At 40.2% G+C, this 19,120-nt stretch overlaps 1 protein-coding gene across 1 annotated transcript in view; it reads left to right on the forward strand.

Moving 5' to 3' along the window:
• Nucleotides 1-6,821: 6,821 nt before the first annotated feature.
• The window catches only part of PDE11A (phosphodiesterase 11A), a 466,948-nt gene continuing 454,649 nt past the window's right edge, over nt 6,822-19,120 (forward strand). The window contains exon 1 of the mRNA XM_017868289.1: nt 6,822-8,051. Within this exon, the coding sequence (XP_017723778.1) occupies nt 7,140-8,051 (912 nt within the window). The 5' untranslated portion in view covers nt 6,822-7,139. The remainder of the gene's footprint in view (nt 8,052-19,120) is intronic.

A 19,120-nucleotide genomic window follows, 5' to 3' on the forward strand; every position in this document is an offset into this window, starting at 1 on the left:
AACACAGGAACAGAAAACCAAACACCACATGTTCTCACTTATAAGTGGGAGCTGAACAATCAGAACACATGGACATGGGAGGTGGGGAACAACATACACTAGGGCCCATCAGGGGGACGAGGGGAGGGCGAGCAGCAGGAAAAATAGCTAATGCATGCTGGGCTTAATATCTAGGTGATGTGTTGATCTGTGCAGCAGACCACCATGGCACACCTTTACCTAGGTAACAAACCTGCACACCCATGCACACCCTGCACATGTACCCCAGAACTTAAAAGTTGAAGCAAAAATGAATCTGTTGTTGAATTTTTCCCTCCAGCTTTTTCCTCCTTTAGTTCTATTAGTAGTAGGTCTATACTCTCAATATTAATACTATTGTTATGGATTGGTTATGGATTCTATTGAATATAAATAATATCATATTGTATTTAAGGATGTGTCTGATTTTTAGAAAATAGATTTTCTTGTCTGTCAGACATCATCAACAATATCTTGTATTGTCAGTTGTTCTTTAATGTAAACGTTCTACCTCCCTAGCTAGACTGTACATGTTCCTTGAGGAAAGAGATGACTCTTAGACTATTTTATATTGTCAATGTCTTAACTCAACAGTGTTGATGGTTTAAGATATTTTAGCAAAGTTACCTTTATGAAGATTCAAGGAATATTTTAAATATTGAATTTATCCATATTCTACTAAGTTTGAGTCTCCAAATATATAGAAAATATTTTCAATAATGAAAACCAACCAATTTTTTATCAACAAATTATTCTTCCTCAAGATACTTTGATTATTGCTGATTTTCTGGTGAAAATACTCTATTGATTTTAAGATGAAGAAAATATGTAAAACATTTATGGCGTGATTTTGAAGCTCATTTTTTTCTGTAACTTTATGGGTCATTATCGTTTACCAAGATATCTTTGAAATTTTAAAAACGTACCTTCTAGATACTTATTAATCTTTAATACAACTATGAATGTAGGTGGGCTTCTGGCTTAGAGTGCTTTCAATTTCTAAATTGATAAAAGAAGAGACAAAGGAGTAGTAAGATGTGTTTAAATGCAAAATATTTTTAAAATGGAGAATTAAATGCATCGTGTTGGGTTGAATAAACACCAGATGTTCAATGGTATATAGCAGGTAGATGACCAAAATGTGTGGAAGCAGGACACATAGGATACAGCACAGCTTTTTATTGGGGAAGCAGGAACCATAGGATGTGTGGCATTTGAAATAGGTGTTAATGGAAAAGAGAAGTTTGAGAAGCAGGGAAGGGGAAAAGAGCATTTCAAGTAGAAGCCCAGAAGAGAGAAGGGGAGAATGCTTGGAGAGTTATGGCAGGAGGTAAGAAGAGAGATGGAAAATAAAGGTGCACTGAGGAAAGCTCTTGCATTTGTTTCTTAGGGCTGCTGTAACACATTACCACAAACATGGTGACTTGAAACAACACAAATTTATTCTCTGACAGTTCTGGAGACCAGAACTCCAAAATCAAGGCATTGAGAAGACTGATTTTTTTTTTTTTTTTCTGAGAGAATCCGTTTCATGGCTCTCTCCCAGAATGAGGTGGCCGCCAGTAATCCTGGATATTCCTTGGATTGTAGACCCATCACTCCATGTGTACCTCAGTCTTCATACCACCTCCTCCTCTGTGTGTCTCTGTGTCTTCTCTTTTGTGCATCTATTATAAGGAAAGGATCACTGAATTTAGAACCTACCCTAAATTCAGGATGATCTTATCTTGAGATCCTTAACCTAATTACATCTGCAAAGACCCACTTCCCAGCAAGGTGACATTCACAGATTCTGGTGGACATAGCTTTTGTGGAGCTGCAGTTTGACCCATTACTTGCCTTTTGACAAGGACTTAATATGCCATTTTTACATTTGTTATGTGGAAGGTGATACTGGTTGGTAAAGAATGGACAGATAGTGAAGGAATTGAATTAAGGAAAGCAGGCTTGGAGAAGACAGCTGGATTTAAACAGAAATTGCTGCAGTAAAATATACAGGATTGAGTGATTTCATGTGGGCGGGAGTGAGAGTGGTCTTGGAGATGAGAAATTTGAGGTGCCTGTGAAACATTTAGGAACAAATATTTTGTAGTCGTTGGAAATGGGGCTTTGCCATGATCATGTCACTGCACTTATCTGGGCAGTGGAGTGAGACTCTGTCTCAAAAAAAAAAAAAAAAAAAAAAGAAAGAAAGAAAGAAAGAAAGAAAGAAAGAAAGAAAAGAAAAGAGATAGGATAGGCCTCTGAGGTTCAGGAGAGAGTTTGTGTGGTGAATTGTTAGATGAATGGCTCCCAGTGAACCATACCTGTGAGTATTCATGTCCTTGTCCCTCTCTCAACTGATGTTGTGCTTGGCTATATAATTGGCTTTGACCAATGGGACATTAACAACTATATAGGCTTTTAAGATGAAGAAAATATGTAAAACATTTATGGCATGATTGTATGGCGTGTATAATTGTATATAACAACAATTATATAGGCTTGATAGGCTCTTGCATATTGGGCTTACCCTCTTGCGACACTCCCTCTTGAACCCGATGCCATATTGTAAGGAAGGACAGGTTATCCTACTGGAGACAGAAGCCACATAAAGAAAACCTGGGAAATGAGATACAATGTAGAAAGAGGCCTCCTGGAGAAAAACTGAGCAGCCTCAGCCACAAGTCAGCACTGAGGCCCTAGATATGTATGAGAGGCCTTCCTGGACCTTCCAGCACATCCCAGCTGCCGGTTGAATGCAGCCACATGAGTGACTTCAGCCAATACCAAGTGAAAGAGAAGAACCACTAGTTAACCTACAGAATTGTGAGAAGTAGGAAAATTGTTATTTTAAGTAACTACGTTTTCAGCCTCCCTTTACATATTTGGTGATGCTCACTGGTCACACAATAAAAGTCAGTAATGTCTGTTTTAGGAGATGAATAATTAGGAGGCAAACTTAGGAGATAGAAGTCCATTAGGCTTTAAGAGGTTGATACCAAGTTGTGAGATGTTGGTAAGGGTGGGATGGAGCTATGAGTAGATCAGAGGTTGGCCTGGCAGGTGACTTTGGAGGAGTTATGTGTCCGCTCTAGACTTCAATGTAACCATGAGGAAAATGTGGAAAGCATAGTACTAGCTGAACTGTAAGTTTCCATCCAGTACTAAAATGTAATGGGTCCCCTTTGGAATAACAAAAGTTATCTTGCCTGCCACCCAATGTTTCACACATTGAAAGTACTCAACAAATGCTAATTGGCCATGATAAAGAAATAAATACTTAGATAAAAAAGGAGCCCCTTATTCTTGAAAAATACAAATAGGAAGACTCCTTCATCTTCTTTAATGAGAGGCTAGTTGGACAATATTTACAGCTTGGTAGAGATGGGACAGGGTAGATGGAGAAAGAGCCTGCAGAGCCTCTTCCTTGCTCTGAGTGATCTATCTTCACAGTATCATGCCTTTTCATGTGTGATAGTGCCCCGGGGGATCCTATGGACTGCACGGTATCTTCACAATATCATACCTTTTCAGGTATGATAGTTTGTGCCTGAGGGGCTTTATAGACTGCAAATGTTGTCATAGAGTGTATTATAGATAGTTTTGATGTAATTAGCAGATAAGCAGAAGAGGTCAGAATTACACAGAAAATTATTTGGAGCTGTATTTCCTAAAGGGAAATATATTTTTATTTCCTTTACCAAAGGAACCCCTTCAAGGTTCCATATTGGACCATTCTTTCCTAGTGGGACCTCTTCCATTATTTTCTTAGGGGACCTCTTCAAGTTTCCATATAGGGCCAAGAATCATCCTTTCACCCCTCCAGAACTTATATAGATCCTCCTTTGTCCCCTCCTACTCTTTGCCCAGTGAGGATGAGGTATCAACGGGCTTCAATACCTTCTAGCTTATATCTGGTCAGTGATGGAAGGGAAAAGAATAAGTTCCAGCTATTATTAATATTTATTCCTAATATCCCTCCTTTGAAGTTAGCTTGAGCTGTTCATGCCTTTTTTTTTTTTTTTTTTTATACAGAATGTCACTCTGTTGCCCAGGCTGGAGTACAGTGGTGCGATCTCAGCTCACTGCAACCTCTGCCTCCTAGGTTCAAGTGATTCTCCTGTTTCAGCTTCCTGAGTAGCTGGGATTACAGGTGCATGCTACCATTCCAGGCCAATTTTTGTATTTTTAGTAGAGACAGGGTTTTGCCATGTTGGGCAGGCTGGTCTCGAACTCTTGACCCCAAATGATCCGCCTGCCTTGGCCTCCCAAAATGCTGGGATGACAGGCATGAGCCACTGTGCCTGACCTGTTGATGCCTTTTGATGGGCTGTCACTGCTCCCCTCAAGGCAGTAGTAACTATCCAATCCTCTTTGCTTCCAAGTCCTAGTAACGTTTTCCTCCTCTTCCCCTCATGTCAAGGGGTGGTAACATCTCTACTGCTATGAGTCCCAGGTTTCTTCACTATTTCTATGGTTTACCTATATTTCACTTTTGTGATTTGTTCCTTTGTAAATCAACCTTCTTGGAATTTAATTAGAATGTGCTCTGTTTCCTGTTGGGAGTGTGACTAATAAACATACTATTCTGCAGATTGAGAGTGAAGATAAATAGCAATGTGGCCACACCAACATGCATCTTATTATCAGCCCTCCATTACAGCCCTCTGGACTATCTTATGTATGCTGTCTGTCACTTTCTCATTTTCTTCCCCAACCATTAACTCCTTTAGTGACCTCACATACCAAGCAGGGAACATGGCTACAGCCGATTCAAAACCAAGCTCGAAATGTTGAATTCACTTTTTTGGATTTCTCTTCTATTGCTTTCCCCATCCTTCCCAGTATTCGTCTCTACTCTCACTTCTCTTGGTACTGTAGACGGAGATCTTTAGTAAAAAGCACAAGTTTTGTCTTGGTCTTTTTTTGTCCCCAGAGCCTGGAACATGGTAAGTGCCAAACAACTGCTTGTATAATGAATACCTGGAAGATGGAATTAAGGAAGTGTCTTTATTAAACTTTCTGTTTCTAGGAAGCCCAGGGTTGGTCTACTTCTTTCCCTTCCCTGAGAAGCTCATTGCTTCATTTTCATCAGATCTCTACTCAGTGCTTTTCTTGTCTCTGTGCATAACGCTGCTGCTGTATTATAACCAGTCTCAGGGTAGTAAATGTGTTTTGTTGTTGTAACAGTTTTATTGAAATATAACTTACGTACCATTCAGTTCATTCAATTAAATGTACAATTCATTGAATTTCAGCATATTCAGATTGTACAACTATCAACACAATCAATTTAGAACATTTTATTAACCCCCAACCCCCCCAAAAAAACTCACACACATTAGCAGTCACCTACTTTCTTTCCATCTAGAAAGTAATCTACTTTCTGTCTGTATGGATTTGCTTGTTCTGGACATTTCCTATAAATGAAATTTTATGATATGTGGTCATTTGTGAGTGGCTTCTTTCACTTTGCATGAGGTTTTTAAGCTTCATTCAAGTAGTAGCATGTATCAGTGCTTCATTCCATTTTATGATTGAATAATATTCCACTGTATGGAGACAGCACATTTTATTTGTCTGTTCCTCAACTGATGGACATCTGGATTATTTCCACTGCATATCGGCAAGTGTTTAACAATTAGCAGTCCATAAAAAAAAAAAGTAAACAACCCTGACACATAACATTTGCTGATTTCCATGGTGTAAGCATTCCCATTGTGACTGATTGCAAGCTCCATGGTGTGACTGAACACAGAATTGGAAAGAGATTTTAAACTAGGTGCTTGTGAGTCCTTACAAGCCAGTTTCAACATATCACTAACCATCTTTACTGATAGATCACTCAAGTGACCAGAGGCATGGCTACATGCAGTAAAGTTTCTATACACCGTCACCTTAGAATAATAATAATAATAAAAGTAATACAACAGCTAACATTTACTGAGCACTTTTTATGTGCCAGGCACTATGCTAAACATTTTTTTTTCTTTTTAAATCTTGATAACCACTCACCTTCTTGGAAGCCAGCTGCTCCAAATTACCTGGATTCTATGCTTGGTTTACTGTCTCCTAGCTGGTCTCCCTGCTGTTTATTAAATACCCCAAACTCTTCAGCACTTGCTTCCTCTACCTAGTAAACTCTTTTTCTGTACTGTTTTACACCCTTTCTCTATGTAATCTACCCCTGCCCCAGGTGCATGAATTTGGTTAAAGTCATGAATTGCTCACATAGGAAACTTTATTTGCTATTTTCGGGGAAATGCAATTCCATTAATATTTACTGAGCACCCACAAGGCGCTGGGCAGTGTTAGTGAGCAAGTCCCAGGAATCCTGGGAACCAACAATCCACAGTCACATCCCAGAAAAATAACCCTGCCTGTCTCTGAGGGTGAACGACACCCTCGATTCCTCGGAGTCCGCGTCTGTGTTCAGATCCCTGCAAAACATCAACACTTCTATCTCGGACTCCCACTGGGTTCCCGCTGGGCCTCCTCGAAACGCTAACGGATTAAGGGGCGGTGAGTAGGGAAGGTTGGGGAGGTAAGGGAGCAAGAAAGCGGGGAAGGAACAAGGTGCATTTCCCTCTTCTAATCGTGTTCCAATCAGGAGTCGTGTACCCAGGCGCCGATTCTAGCTGTCCAGAGACTCTTCCAGGAACCGCCTGGCCGCTTGGGCCGTGGACTTTGGCTAGTCTGGCTTCCGCGGCTCCCTCCTCTTTTCTCCTTCCTCCAGGCTCTGTGCCTCACTCAGGGGCGTGTCCTGCCCTACCTCCCTGTCACAGTGGTCCACTCATCCGGTTACAGCAGCAGTTCCAGCAGCAGCGGCGGCAGCCAGAACAGAAGCAGCGATAGCTACGGTTTCCAGAACAGGAGCCAGGGCAGCGGCGGCAGCTCAGTGCTGGGCACCTGTGCGGAGCAGGAGTAGCAGGACCAGCGGGTGGGGTCGGTGCCAGCCATTCTGAGCCAGAGAAGGAAGGGGCACCTCACAGATTCCACTGCTGGGAATAATCTCCAGGGGAGGTGGCACTGACCTGGGAATACTGGTGGGGGTGAACATGTTCAGGAACAGCTAGAGGCCTCGGGGCAGGAAAACATTTGGTCCACGTGTGGACAGGCAAGGAAAGCTGTCTGGGACCATGGCAGCCTCCCGCCTGGACTTTGGGGAGGTGGAAACTTTCCTGGACAGGCACCCAGAGTTGTTTGAAGATTACTTGATGCGGAAGGGGAAGCAGGAGATGGTTGAAAAGTGGCTGCAGAGGCATAGTCAGGGTCAGGGGGCTTTAGGTCCAAGGCCCTCTTTGGCTGGTACCAGCAGCTTGGCTCACAGCACCTGCAAAGGTGGCAGCAGCGTTGGTGGTGGCATTGGACCAAATGGCTCTGCCCATAGCCAGCCTCTTCCCGGTGGTGGGGACTGTGGTGGGGTTCCCTTGAGTCCCAGCTGGGCCAGTGGCAGCAGGGGTGATGGGAACCTGCAGCGGAGAGCTTCTCAGAAAGAGCTAAGGAAGAGTTTTGCCCGCTCCAAGGCCATCCACATGAACAGGACTTACGATGAACAGGCGACCTCCCGGGCTCAGGAACCCCTGAGCAGTGTACGACGGAGGGCACTTCTCCGGAAGGCCAGCTCCCTGCCCCCCACCACAGCCCATATTCTCAGTGCGCTGCTGGAATCGAGAGTGAATCTGCCTCAGTATCCTCCTACAGCCATCGACTACAAGTGCCACCTGAAAAAGCATAATGAGCGTCAGTTCTTTCTGGAATTGGTCAAAGATATCTCCAATGACCTTGACCTCACCAGCCTGAGCTACAAGATTCTTATCTTTGTCTGCCTTATGGTGGACGCTGACCGCTGCTCTCTTTTCCTGGTGGAAAGGGCAGCTGCTGGCAAGAAGAGCTTGGTCTCCAAATTCTTTGATGTGCATGCAGGAACCCCTCTGCTGCCTTGCAGCAGCACAGAGAACTCAAATGAGGTGCAGGTCCCCTGGGGCAAAGGCATCATTGGCTATGTCGGGGAGCATGGAGAAACGGTCAACATTCCTGATGCCTACCAGGTAGGACTTTGCATTGTCCCCTTCTCCCAGAACCCCACTGGCTTGGGAGATAAGCTTTCCGTTATCATCTGGCATCCAGGAACACATTAATTTAGGCTCTTAACAATACAAATCTTGCTGTTTAAATTCCTGAGTTTAAACTAGTTAGAATGTTCCTACAGCATCTTTGATGTGTTGGTCCTTTCTTAACACCCAATGGCTTGTGGGAAATTCATATATCACCCAATAACACCACGTGTTTCTCTGTCAAGACACTTTTGTCTTTAACACTTTGACACTTTGGCTGATCTGGCATCCACAGCTCCCTCCTCTGCTCTTTAAGATATCAATGTGTGGTTTTAGTATGCATTTGTGAGTTGCTAGAAAAAGATGTGTGCTCCAGAATTCCAGTGTTAAGATGGGCATTTTGGTGTCTTTGATGTCTTTTGGGGACCATAATGCATTTTCATTCTCTAATTCAATATTGGAAAGGCAACAAAGTGCTTAACTACTTCCCTGTTCCCTTCTCTAGATTAGAGTTGCACAGGTTGTAAGGTAGGGAAAAGAGGAAGAGAAGAGGAATGTCAGGGGGAAAATGGGCCTGTGACCCATTTGTGCCTTCTTAGTATCTATTTTAATTGTTTCTGTTGTTGAGTTAGAAAGATTGGACAGATAGAGGGGCTAGTTATCTTTAGGCTTGAATATAGCATTATCTGTAGTCAGCTTTGATAGGACTGAGCAAGTAGGTTTTTAATTTACGAAACAAACAGAAAATATTGGTAATTGTTTAGCAACTCCAAAACCATCAGCAGGGTAAACATGTTAGTTTCAAGTGGAAAAGGAAACCCAACATGCTCTCATCTGGGTTTTCTGAGCCTTTCATTTTCACAGCGTTTTGAACTTGATATTAGATGCTGGCTCTGAAAACTAGTCCGTTCTAATTTCTTCAGTATTTATTCACTGAATCTGATTAAACTGGATGTTATTTTCTATGAGACTTCTTCAGGGTTCATAAGAATTAAAAATTCTCATCCTTGGTTAGGAAAGTTTTATAGTCATCTAGTAAGTACTTCTTCCAGTGGTCTCAGGGAGCTACATGTTTCTCTGGAGTTTAGTTGCTGTTGCTGAGAATAGCAAAAAGAGTGGGAAGGACACTAAAGGTAAAATTTTATCTATTTCATCTGAAAATTGACAATTTTACATAGAAAACTGACTAACTTGTACTAAAGCCAAGTTTCATATTTTTGTGGGATGTCTGCCAACCTAACACTTTAATATTAAAGGATGTTTGTCAAAATGCCATTTTTGTTAACCTTTTATTGTAGACTAAGTGCATTATTCATTTTATCTTTCTTGAAAACTTTAAAAGGTGTAGGTGAAGCAACAATGAATGGTTTTCAACAAGTGTTTATTTCTCTACAATCCTAGAAAGCTATGAGAAGAAATACAAGCATTTAATAATTCATATGTTGAAGATTCTATAAAATTTTTTTCACAAATTATATTTCTAGAGAAATAAAACAATCACAAATTTTCTTCTTCCCAATTTTTTTCCCCCACATCCTTATTGTATGCTGGGGCTAAAGAAAAATCCCTTCCTAGTTCAATGATCCTTATTCTAGCCTGGGGTTGCAGCCTTTTCTCTTTATTGCCCTTACTTTTAAAATTCATCCCCAGTTGATTTTCTCCCATTTCTGTAGCTTTTATTTCTTAACGTCTTCATTCAGGCCCTAACTTTTATTTCATACTGCCCTTTCTTTAAGAGCATAATTCTCAGTCTCTTCAACAGTTAACTTGTCTTGCTGCTGTCTAGAATTGTGGCTGTAGGTGTCATCACAGGCAGGGGAAAGCAGGTTTTCAGCAGCTGCTACTTCCTGTGGGCTCTACCCTTACTCTGCCGAGTGTCTTAATATTTTTGGAAACTGACATTGGGAAAGAGGAGTTTTTTTTTTTTTTTTTTTTTTTTTCTTTTCCCCCCAGAATAGTAATGATGGCCGCAAAAGGGGACTGGGTTGTTGGGAGGCCTGGCGAAAGGCAGGTAGGGGAAAGGTGCTATAGGGGTTGGGAATTTACCCTTGGTTTACCTTGCTTTCATTTCTAACTGGTTAGAAAGTTTCTCTTTTCTTTTTCCATTGGCTTCTTTTATGTATCTCTGTATTTTTAACTTGGTGTAGTTTGCTTCATTTTACTTATGCTACTCTTTGATAAAGCTCCTTTTTTTTCTTTATTATGGTACACTACAGTCACCAATGGTGTGACCTTGGGAGAATTTCTTAGTCTCTCACAGCCTCAATTTCCTCATCCATAAAATGGGAACAATAATATCTACCTAGCAAAGATTATTTTTGTTTATCTCAATAAAATGAGATATTGTGTCAAAGCCCCTAAAATAATATCTGGTACGTGGCAATTACCCAGGAAATGTTAACAGTTTATGAAGATAAAGATGATATCTAGTTTGCTAATATTCTTTTTCTTTCTGTTTACCTTATTTTCCATTGTTTTTCTCCTTATCTGGAACTGAGATGTGAAGTCAGCGTGTTTTGACCAGCTTAATCTTTTTCATGCTCCACCCTTAAATTAAGTATTTTAGAACCAGGTTTACATTCAAGGAACATGAAAATATCTATCCTTCCATTCTCTACTTAAAATGTCCCTAAATGTGGTTGGTAACACCATATCCTAGCCTATGAAAAGTTTTGCACTTTGTTCCTCTTAGTAAGACATGCAATATAAACTTTTTATAGAGTTGTCATAGGGAAAAATGTTGCATCTTTCCCCAGTTCTAGCATTTTCCTCCATCCTTTCCATTTCCTGGTGTTGCAGATGTCTCTTAATTAAACTGACAACTTTCCAAATACATGTTCTTTTGTCATGATGTTTTAATTTGTGCCATATATGCAAGCATCTTGAAGTTTCTATTTAAATATGTAACTATCCTTCCTGATTCTTTGTTAACTACTATATTTTTAAGGTGTTTCTTGCTCAGCTTCAGACAGTGTATTTTTTTCTTCAGGAGGTAAGAATTTTTTTTAATCACACAGAGTTTCCAAATTTAATCATTTGATGATTACATTGGTGATACTCTTGGGGGTTCCTAATATGGGCAAGAGAATGGACAAGAGAAAGGCATTGAGGAGACAAAATTATGATGATAAACGTGGCATTCTGGAGTCAAGGGTAGAATATTTAATGACATGCTAAAATTGAATAGAAGTTCTGACAGCCCAAAATCCCTCAGTTTATTTCATTATTTTGCATTACTCTCCTCAATTAGTCCTAAAAGACAGACTTGAAATTAGGAAAAAAATAAATTGTAAGTGGAAAAAAAACCATTCGTTTTCAGGTATCCAGTCCAGATCATAGTGACTGCAGTTTACCTTTCCCCCAGATAGTTATAAGTTATTTAACAGCCCACATTAATATAGTAATGAAAAAATTGCCCTCAAGAGGTTGAAAATAAGAGCATTCAAGTAACAGGTGTTCTCTTTGAGATTATTCTAAGCATTCAGAATATAGCACTTTAAACATTCATAAAATTGTGAGGTGAATTTTGTCAGTGTTGATAATGATAGTACAGGTGTTTGATGGGTTTGGGTGTGAAAAACAGCAGGATGTTTTGTTAGATGAACTGAGAGGAGGAAAGGGGATGATGCTGAAGGGTTACAGGTGCGCCTGCCTTTCAGAAGATCTGTTTACACAACAACTTCTTTTATTCATTAGTTCCAACAAACATGCACAGAGAGAGCCCATTATCCCCAAGAACTTGGGTAGAGGACCTATGGGTGTACAAAGGACAGGATATACTTCCGCTCTCCAAGGGTACAGTAGAGAGCCATGTGCTGTCCACAAAAAACTAGTACCAAGCTGTACAAACTAAATGATGTTAGTCTTGGATGAGTATGGAGTCACTTTGTGACTGGGCTCATAATGAAAGACTTCATGGAGAAGGCACCATTTGAGCTATAAATAGGATTAGGTTTTCCAGTTAGAGATAGTTGTGGAGTAGGGAGAAGTGATCCAAGTCCAACAAAATAGCTTCAACGGAGACACAGTGATGACCGAGCACCAAATATGTATAAGGGAGAGTGAGTGGTTTAATTTGGCAAAATATTGCATATTGCATATCTATGACATTCTGTTGTCAGAGAATGATTTGCAAAAGTAAGGTGAGGACAAAAGAAGGAAGGACTTTGAACACCTAGCTAAAGAGTTCAAACTTCACCAAGAGTAGGCCACAGGGAGCCATTAAAAACATCTTAGCATGATCAAAGTGGTGTTTTGGGTAACCTGGTGGCAGCAGCTGAATGGATTGAACAAGGAGAGGCTCAAAGCTGTGGAAATAATTAGGAGTCTACTGTCATGGTCTGGTGGAGCCATGATGAACAATTAAACTCAAGCAGGAACAGTGGGAATGGGCAGAAGGAGACAGATGGGAAGTGGCCTGCGGGTGTGGATTTGGGAAAGGAGGGAGGGAGGGCAATGATGACTCAGATTCTAAACCCAGGAGATATGAGGAAGTGTGATGCCTTTATCCAGAAGAGGGAGAGAAGCTGGGTTAAGGGGAAGATTCTAAGTAGGGCCAGCTACATAATTTGTGGAGCCTGGTGCAAGATGATAAAGCAGGACTCTGACTGGGGTTAAAGAAGTCAGTCCCCACATCCTAAGAGTCTGTCCCCCCGTTCGTAGCAACCTCCTGTCTGAGAGTCTGAAGGGATTGCAATCTCCAGGCTGGGGCATTCTCAGTATCTGGATTGAGGGTGGGCAAGGGGCCCCTGCTGAATTGCCTGCCAGAGGTGCCATGCTGCTGCCAGCTCTGGGTGAGGAGGGCCACATCCTTTCTCTTCCCTGAGGAGGTGTGGGGCATGCACCTGCCCCTCTCCACACCCTCCCCAGACCCCATCTAAGAGCAGACTGCAATGGCAGACATGGGATGTGGGCCTTTCCTTTGACCGATGTGACCTGGTTGCTAAGGGCAGGCATGAGACTGGGGAGGATGAATGGGGCCTGGGACACCATGGAGCAGGGATCAGGTGGCCAAAAACCAATTCTGGGCAGGCAGTGGGAGGGAAGACTGTATGTGAACCAAGGTTCTGGACTCTGGGGCTCTTACTCCATTGTTCCATTGGACTTTGCTTACAAAGCACAAATTCAATGATAAAAAGTATTAATGATCTCACACAGCATAGCATTAAACCTCAAGCAGGGGTCTTTCAGCCACTGCACTGGTCACATGCTCATGAAATAGGCCCTGAATCTGAGTCATATGGAGTCAAAGGTAGAGAAGTTCAATCTTCATCCAACCTTGTCTACTGCAGCCCTTCATGCGGCCTCAGCACCATCCTAATTAAATTACAGGCTGTTTTCAATGCCCAGATAGTGCTTTTCTATTCCTGTATTTTGCATACTTTCTGCCAGGACTACTTCTCCATCTTTGCTCATTTAGAACCTGCTTGCCTTCTCATTATATGAAAAGGGAGAGCTGAGTGCCTTATCCTTAAAGAGAGGAGTTGGAAAACAACCCAAAAAATATACATAAAGTTGTATTTAAGAATGCATTGTAATATGCTGATATATATTTATTATATATATTTTCTAATAATATGAATAACGATATTTAATACTTCATTGAATTTCAGTTTTCTTTTTGGAATAATCTCCATTGAAATAATCACATTGAAAGTGTTTGCCTCAGAAGGAATTAATTTTAGGTGTCTAGAAAATTCAGCTATGAGAGTGCTTTGCTCCCTGATGAGCCAGTGCTGATAGATATGGTCTACACTCATGTGATTGAGTTGCTGAGATTTGTCTAAAAAGGCAGATGTTGATCCTACTCCAACACTGATAATATAAAAAAGGAGTTTCATGAAATCTTATTCCAGCTTTGCACAGTGTTTAAAAAAATTCCCCCAAGCCCACAAACATGCTCACTAGCCCAGAACCAGAGTTGATTTTGTGTTTGAAGTAGGAAACTCTGCTATTTCAGCCTCTCTTCCTGACAGACACATGATTGTGATAAACACAAGGACAAATTGCATTTGCTGCTTTGTACATGAGGATAGATTACAGAAAGGCACAGTTCCTACAGAATCATGAAAAGGTAATTTAAGGTTAACTAAATTTTTTTCCCAACCCATAAACTAAATGTTTACTAATCTGACCAATTTATTTTGGTTCATGAGGTTTGGGTCACCTGTTTATTGACAACGCTGGCTTAATTTGGAAGTTAGGGTTTCATGTTGAATACAGCGTTGAAGAGTCATACAAACTTTCCTCTGAAACAGCTTTGAGTTGTTTTATAGAAAAGTCAACAAGATCCTTGAGGTACATTGCTTGCTGCTTATTTTAAGGGTAGTATTTTGCAATATAGCCACATTCTTTTGGAAAGTGAAATTTGAATCAGATAAAAGCAGTTTAATCATAAAAGAGTGCGTTAAGTCACTAATATTTTAGGAGAAGTTTCAGTTCCTGGTCATTTATAGGTATTGAGGCTACATTTGTTTATTTATTTGGTTTAAAATAGTAAAGAAGATTTTCTGGCTTTAAAAAATATACTTTCTATAATTCCTGAGGATTTTTTTTTATTAATTGGTTGGTTTTGACTGAACAGTGGTTTCACATATTAATGACAAATTATGTTTCCTATCGTAAAATATAGCTTAAAGGCTGTTGCAAATTCAGGACAAGAAATCTTCTTTACCTGAAGGGAAAAAAAAGGGGAAACTTATGAGATACCTCTTTAGGGTGTCTATTTTTTCCTTTTATTTTAGAGACACGATCTTACTATGCTGCCCAGGCTGAATTAAAACTCCTGGGCTCAAGTGATCCTCCCACCTCAGCCACATGAGTAGCTGGGACTATAAATGTGTGCCACTGAGCCCAGTAGGGTGTCTACTTTTTTTTTTTTTAACGTAATAACAGAAGGTAGAGGGAAGCTTCACTGTGGATGAATAGTAACTTCATCTATGGAGTACTAACTCTGAGTCAGACAGCTCATTAGCAAGCTTTGTCTCTTTTAATCCTCTCAAAAATCCCCTGAGGTAACTATGACCACCCCCATTTTACAAAAGGAGAAACCGAGGCTTGGACAGTTTAAGTAATTTGCTTAAAGTGACTCCATTGGTAAGTGAGGGAGCTGACTCTCTTATTCTCTTCAAGTTATTCTGTTTATTTGTGAGATTCTGTATCCCCAAAGACACTCCATAAAAAGCAACCTTGGCCAAACACACTTACAGAGAAGAGGTGACTTTGGTCTAGTTTGTGGAACCTGTTCTCTGTACAACCTTGTTAAATCCATTTGCCTGACAATTGAATTCTTAGGTTACTAATAACATTGTTAAACAGTAAAAGGCATCAGAGTGTGACAGAATATGCTGTAGACTTACAGTCAGGAATTGTGGTTCTATTCCCATTTCTGCCTTAGTTTTTTAGCTATAATATAGGGATAATATGTTCAGACATGTCTGCCCCACAGTATTTTGTAAGCCTCTAATCATCAAATCTAATCATTAGATTGCAATGAGATAATGGAAAAGCATTTTCAAATGGATAAAGTCAGAAATGTAAGGCCTTATTAATGTTTTAAAATACACAGTCCAGAAGGCTTTATTCACAGTGTTGTCTTTGGAAAGGACTTTGAACATAATAGGAGAGTTTTGATCTAAAATGTAGTAGTACCTGTATTGACTATATTTCCAAATTTTCTGTATTCTTGATGTTCTAGCATTTGAGGCCTACGACCCTGGAGAGACTGCCCCTCCCAGGGCTAGCTAATTTCTAGAGAGAGTGAAGAACTCCCTTTTGAGGGTACCTTTGATATATAAATCAGCCTATCCAGAGCCCACTCCCTTAACTGTCTCCTTTATCAAACTCTCATACACCCAGACAATATTCTCCTTGCCCTAAATCACCCAGGGCCAGGTACCCAACAACTAAAGACCACTCCTATAGCCCATAGTTTGCCAAAATTATTCAAACTAGTCAATCCTAAACTTACTTAGTATACTCAGGGTAGGTATACCCTGTCTCAACCATCCTTCCCTGAAGACCTAGTAAAGGTTCTGTGCCATGCTGTGCCCCAGCTTCTGCCTCCGGACTGACCCTGGCCCTTCCCTATGTGGCCCTGCACAGTCTGCCATGCTTCCTGTTTCTAGGGTCTGTGAGTATGAACTTTCTTCATGACAGTCATTTCTGTGTTTGCTTTACCATACCACATTAAAACAAATCCCAGGTACTTTTTAACACAGTACCACATATACATAATCCCTTAAACACAAGAAATGATTAAAATGTAAAGAGATCAAATGCTTTAAATGAATATTATGCTGTCAGGATTAAGAGGCCATAATGAATATTCTACCTTTGATGAACACGGATATGTTAAATCTCTTGATACAATTGATCAACATGCCTATTTTTCTAGTACAAAATGCAATTTCAAAAGTATACATTGGGTCTCTGTGAAATAAATCCCCATATGAAATCTCCAAGTTGATGATTTGTAGTTTTATTGTCAAAATATTAAAAATTTAAAAAAAAGATGGTATTTGGCTCAAGCACTTGTAAACTAAATCAATTCTAGCTGCTGGCATTAAAGAATAAATGAATACTAAATCTCATGCTTGTAATCAAGATCTAATAATTTAGTAGGCAAGTATATCTATGACAATTTTATTTTAGATGTGTTGATTCCTTATACAACAGATAGACTTTCTTTATGTTTTCATGTTTGGAAATGATGATACTTTTAATACTAGCATTATCTGTTTTGCATTTATGTTGCATGTACTACTTTATCAGATTACCAGAATGTTTCAACCTTTATATTTTTCAATTAAAAAATTAGATGATACTCCTTTTTCATTTAAATGGCTGTGCACAGTTTAATGAGCTAACAGTTTTTATGGGTATTTGGCAACTTAATAGGCATGATTACATATTTAAAGTTTTAATAACAGCTGTAATGGCATTAAGAATTACAGGCTTGGGACACTGTGGGAAAGATTATCCAGGGCTGCTAAAGAAACAAGCCCAGATTTTTGTTCTTTTCTGAATAAAGTCCTCTGGAAAAGTGAAGCTCTAATCCCCTCTCTCTAATAGCCACCTTTATGGCTACTCACACTTCCCTGTTAGCCCCTTCTTCCTTTTGCTTCCAGAAAACCACTAAGTGAGAGGGTGCACACACTGTTACTCTGTTCAACTGCTAAGGTAGCTGCTGCTGCTGCTTTTTTTTTTTTTCTTTTCTTTCTTCAGATATGTGAGACTGGAGTCATATTCTTCTGTCACTTCCCCATCTTTGAGCACTGGCTTTGAAAGCCCAAGGCAGCCCTAGCCATAACAACTCCTTTTTATCATAACCCTAAGATTATCATGCAGAGAAGCAAAGAGGAGAGGAAACAGTGGTAGTGAATGTGCCATGAATTAACCAAGCAGGGAGATGAACAGCTGGAAGCTGAGGCATCTCTCCCCTCTCTCCTTTGCCATTCATTTTAAAAATGAATGACAAAAGGAACATCCTCTGATTTAGTCCTTTCTTTTACTCATGCCTGCTGTGAATAGACAGAAAGGAGCTTTAAAATATAAAGGGCAGGAAAATATTTTTCTACCTCTGATTTAACTAAATTAAGATTATTTGCTACGTTAAATTAAAGAACAAAAAGGTCAGCTGGGGAAAGAAGAGCTACTATCACTATAAGAATGTTCCATACTTAAGACTTTGGGTTTCTGTTGAAGAAAAAACTAATTTTGTTCTTCAGAAATAGATCAAATGAATGAAATGAAGCGAGAAGTTTAGAGTAAAAAGAAACAAACAAAGCCTCCAAGAAATATGGGACTATGTGAAAAGACCAAATCTATGTCTGATTGCTGTACCTGAAAGTGACAGGGAGAATGGAACCAAGTTGGAAAACACTCTGTAGGATATTATCCAGGAGAACTTCCCGAACCTAGCAAGGCAGGCCAACATTCAAATTCAGGAAATGCAGAGAACGCCACAAAGATACTCCTCGAGAAGATCATCTCCAAGACATATAATTGTCAGATTCACCAAAGTTGAAATGAAGGAAAAAATGTTAAGGGCGGCCAGAGAGAAAAGTCAGGTTACCCACAAAGGGAAGCCCATCAGACTAACAGCAGATCCCTCGGCAGAAACTCTACAAGCCGGAAGAGAGTGGGGGCCAATATTCAATGTTCTTAAAGAAAAGAATTTTCAACCCAGAATTTCATATCCAGCCAAACTAAGCTTCATAAGTGAAGGAGAAATAAAATCCTTTACAGACAAGCAAATGGTGAGAGATTTTGTCACCACCAGGCCTGCCCTACAAGAGCTCCTGAAGGAAGCACTAAACATGGAAAGGAACAACCAGTACCAGCCACTGTAAAATCATGCCAAAATGTAAAGAACATCGATGCTAGGAAGAAACTGCATCAACTAACGAGCAAAATAACCAGCTAACATCATAATGACAGGATCAAATTCACACATAACAATATTAACCTTAAATGTAAATTAAAGGTAAATTAAAAGACACAGACTGGCAAATTGGATAGAGTCAAGACCCAGCAGTCTGCTGTATTCAGGAGACCCATCTCACGTGCAGAGACACACATAGGCTCAAAATAAAGGGATGGAGGAAGATCTACCAAGCAAATGGAAAACAAAAAAGGCCGGGGTTGCAATCCTAGTCTCTGATAAAACAGACTTTAAACCAACAAAGATCAAAAGAGACAAAGAAGAGACATTACATAATGGTAAAAGGATCAATTCAACAAGAACAGCTAACTGTCCTAAATATACATGCACCCAGTGCAGGAGCACCCAGATTCATAAAGCAAGTCCTTAGAGACCTTCAAAGAGACTTAGACTCCCACACAATAATAATGGGAGACTTTAACATCCCACTGTCAACATTAGACAGATCAACGAGACAGAAAGTTAAAAAGGATATCCAGGAATTGAACTCAGCTCTGCACCAAGCAGACCTAACAGACATCTACAGAACTCTCCCTGCCAAATCAACGGAATAAACATTCCTCTCAGAACCACATTGCACTTATTCCAAAATTGACCACATATTTGGAAGTAAAGCACT

This window comes from Rhinopithecus bieti, unplaced genomic scaffold (assembly GCF_001698545.2).
Source record: "Rhinopithecus bieti isolate Rb0 unplaced genomic scaffold, ASM169854v2 scaffold_3062, whole genome shotgun sequence".
NCBI lineage: Eukaryota > Metazoa > Chordata > Mammalia > Primates > Cercopithecidae > Rhinopithecus > Rhinopithecus bieti.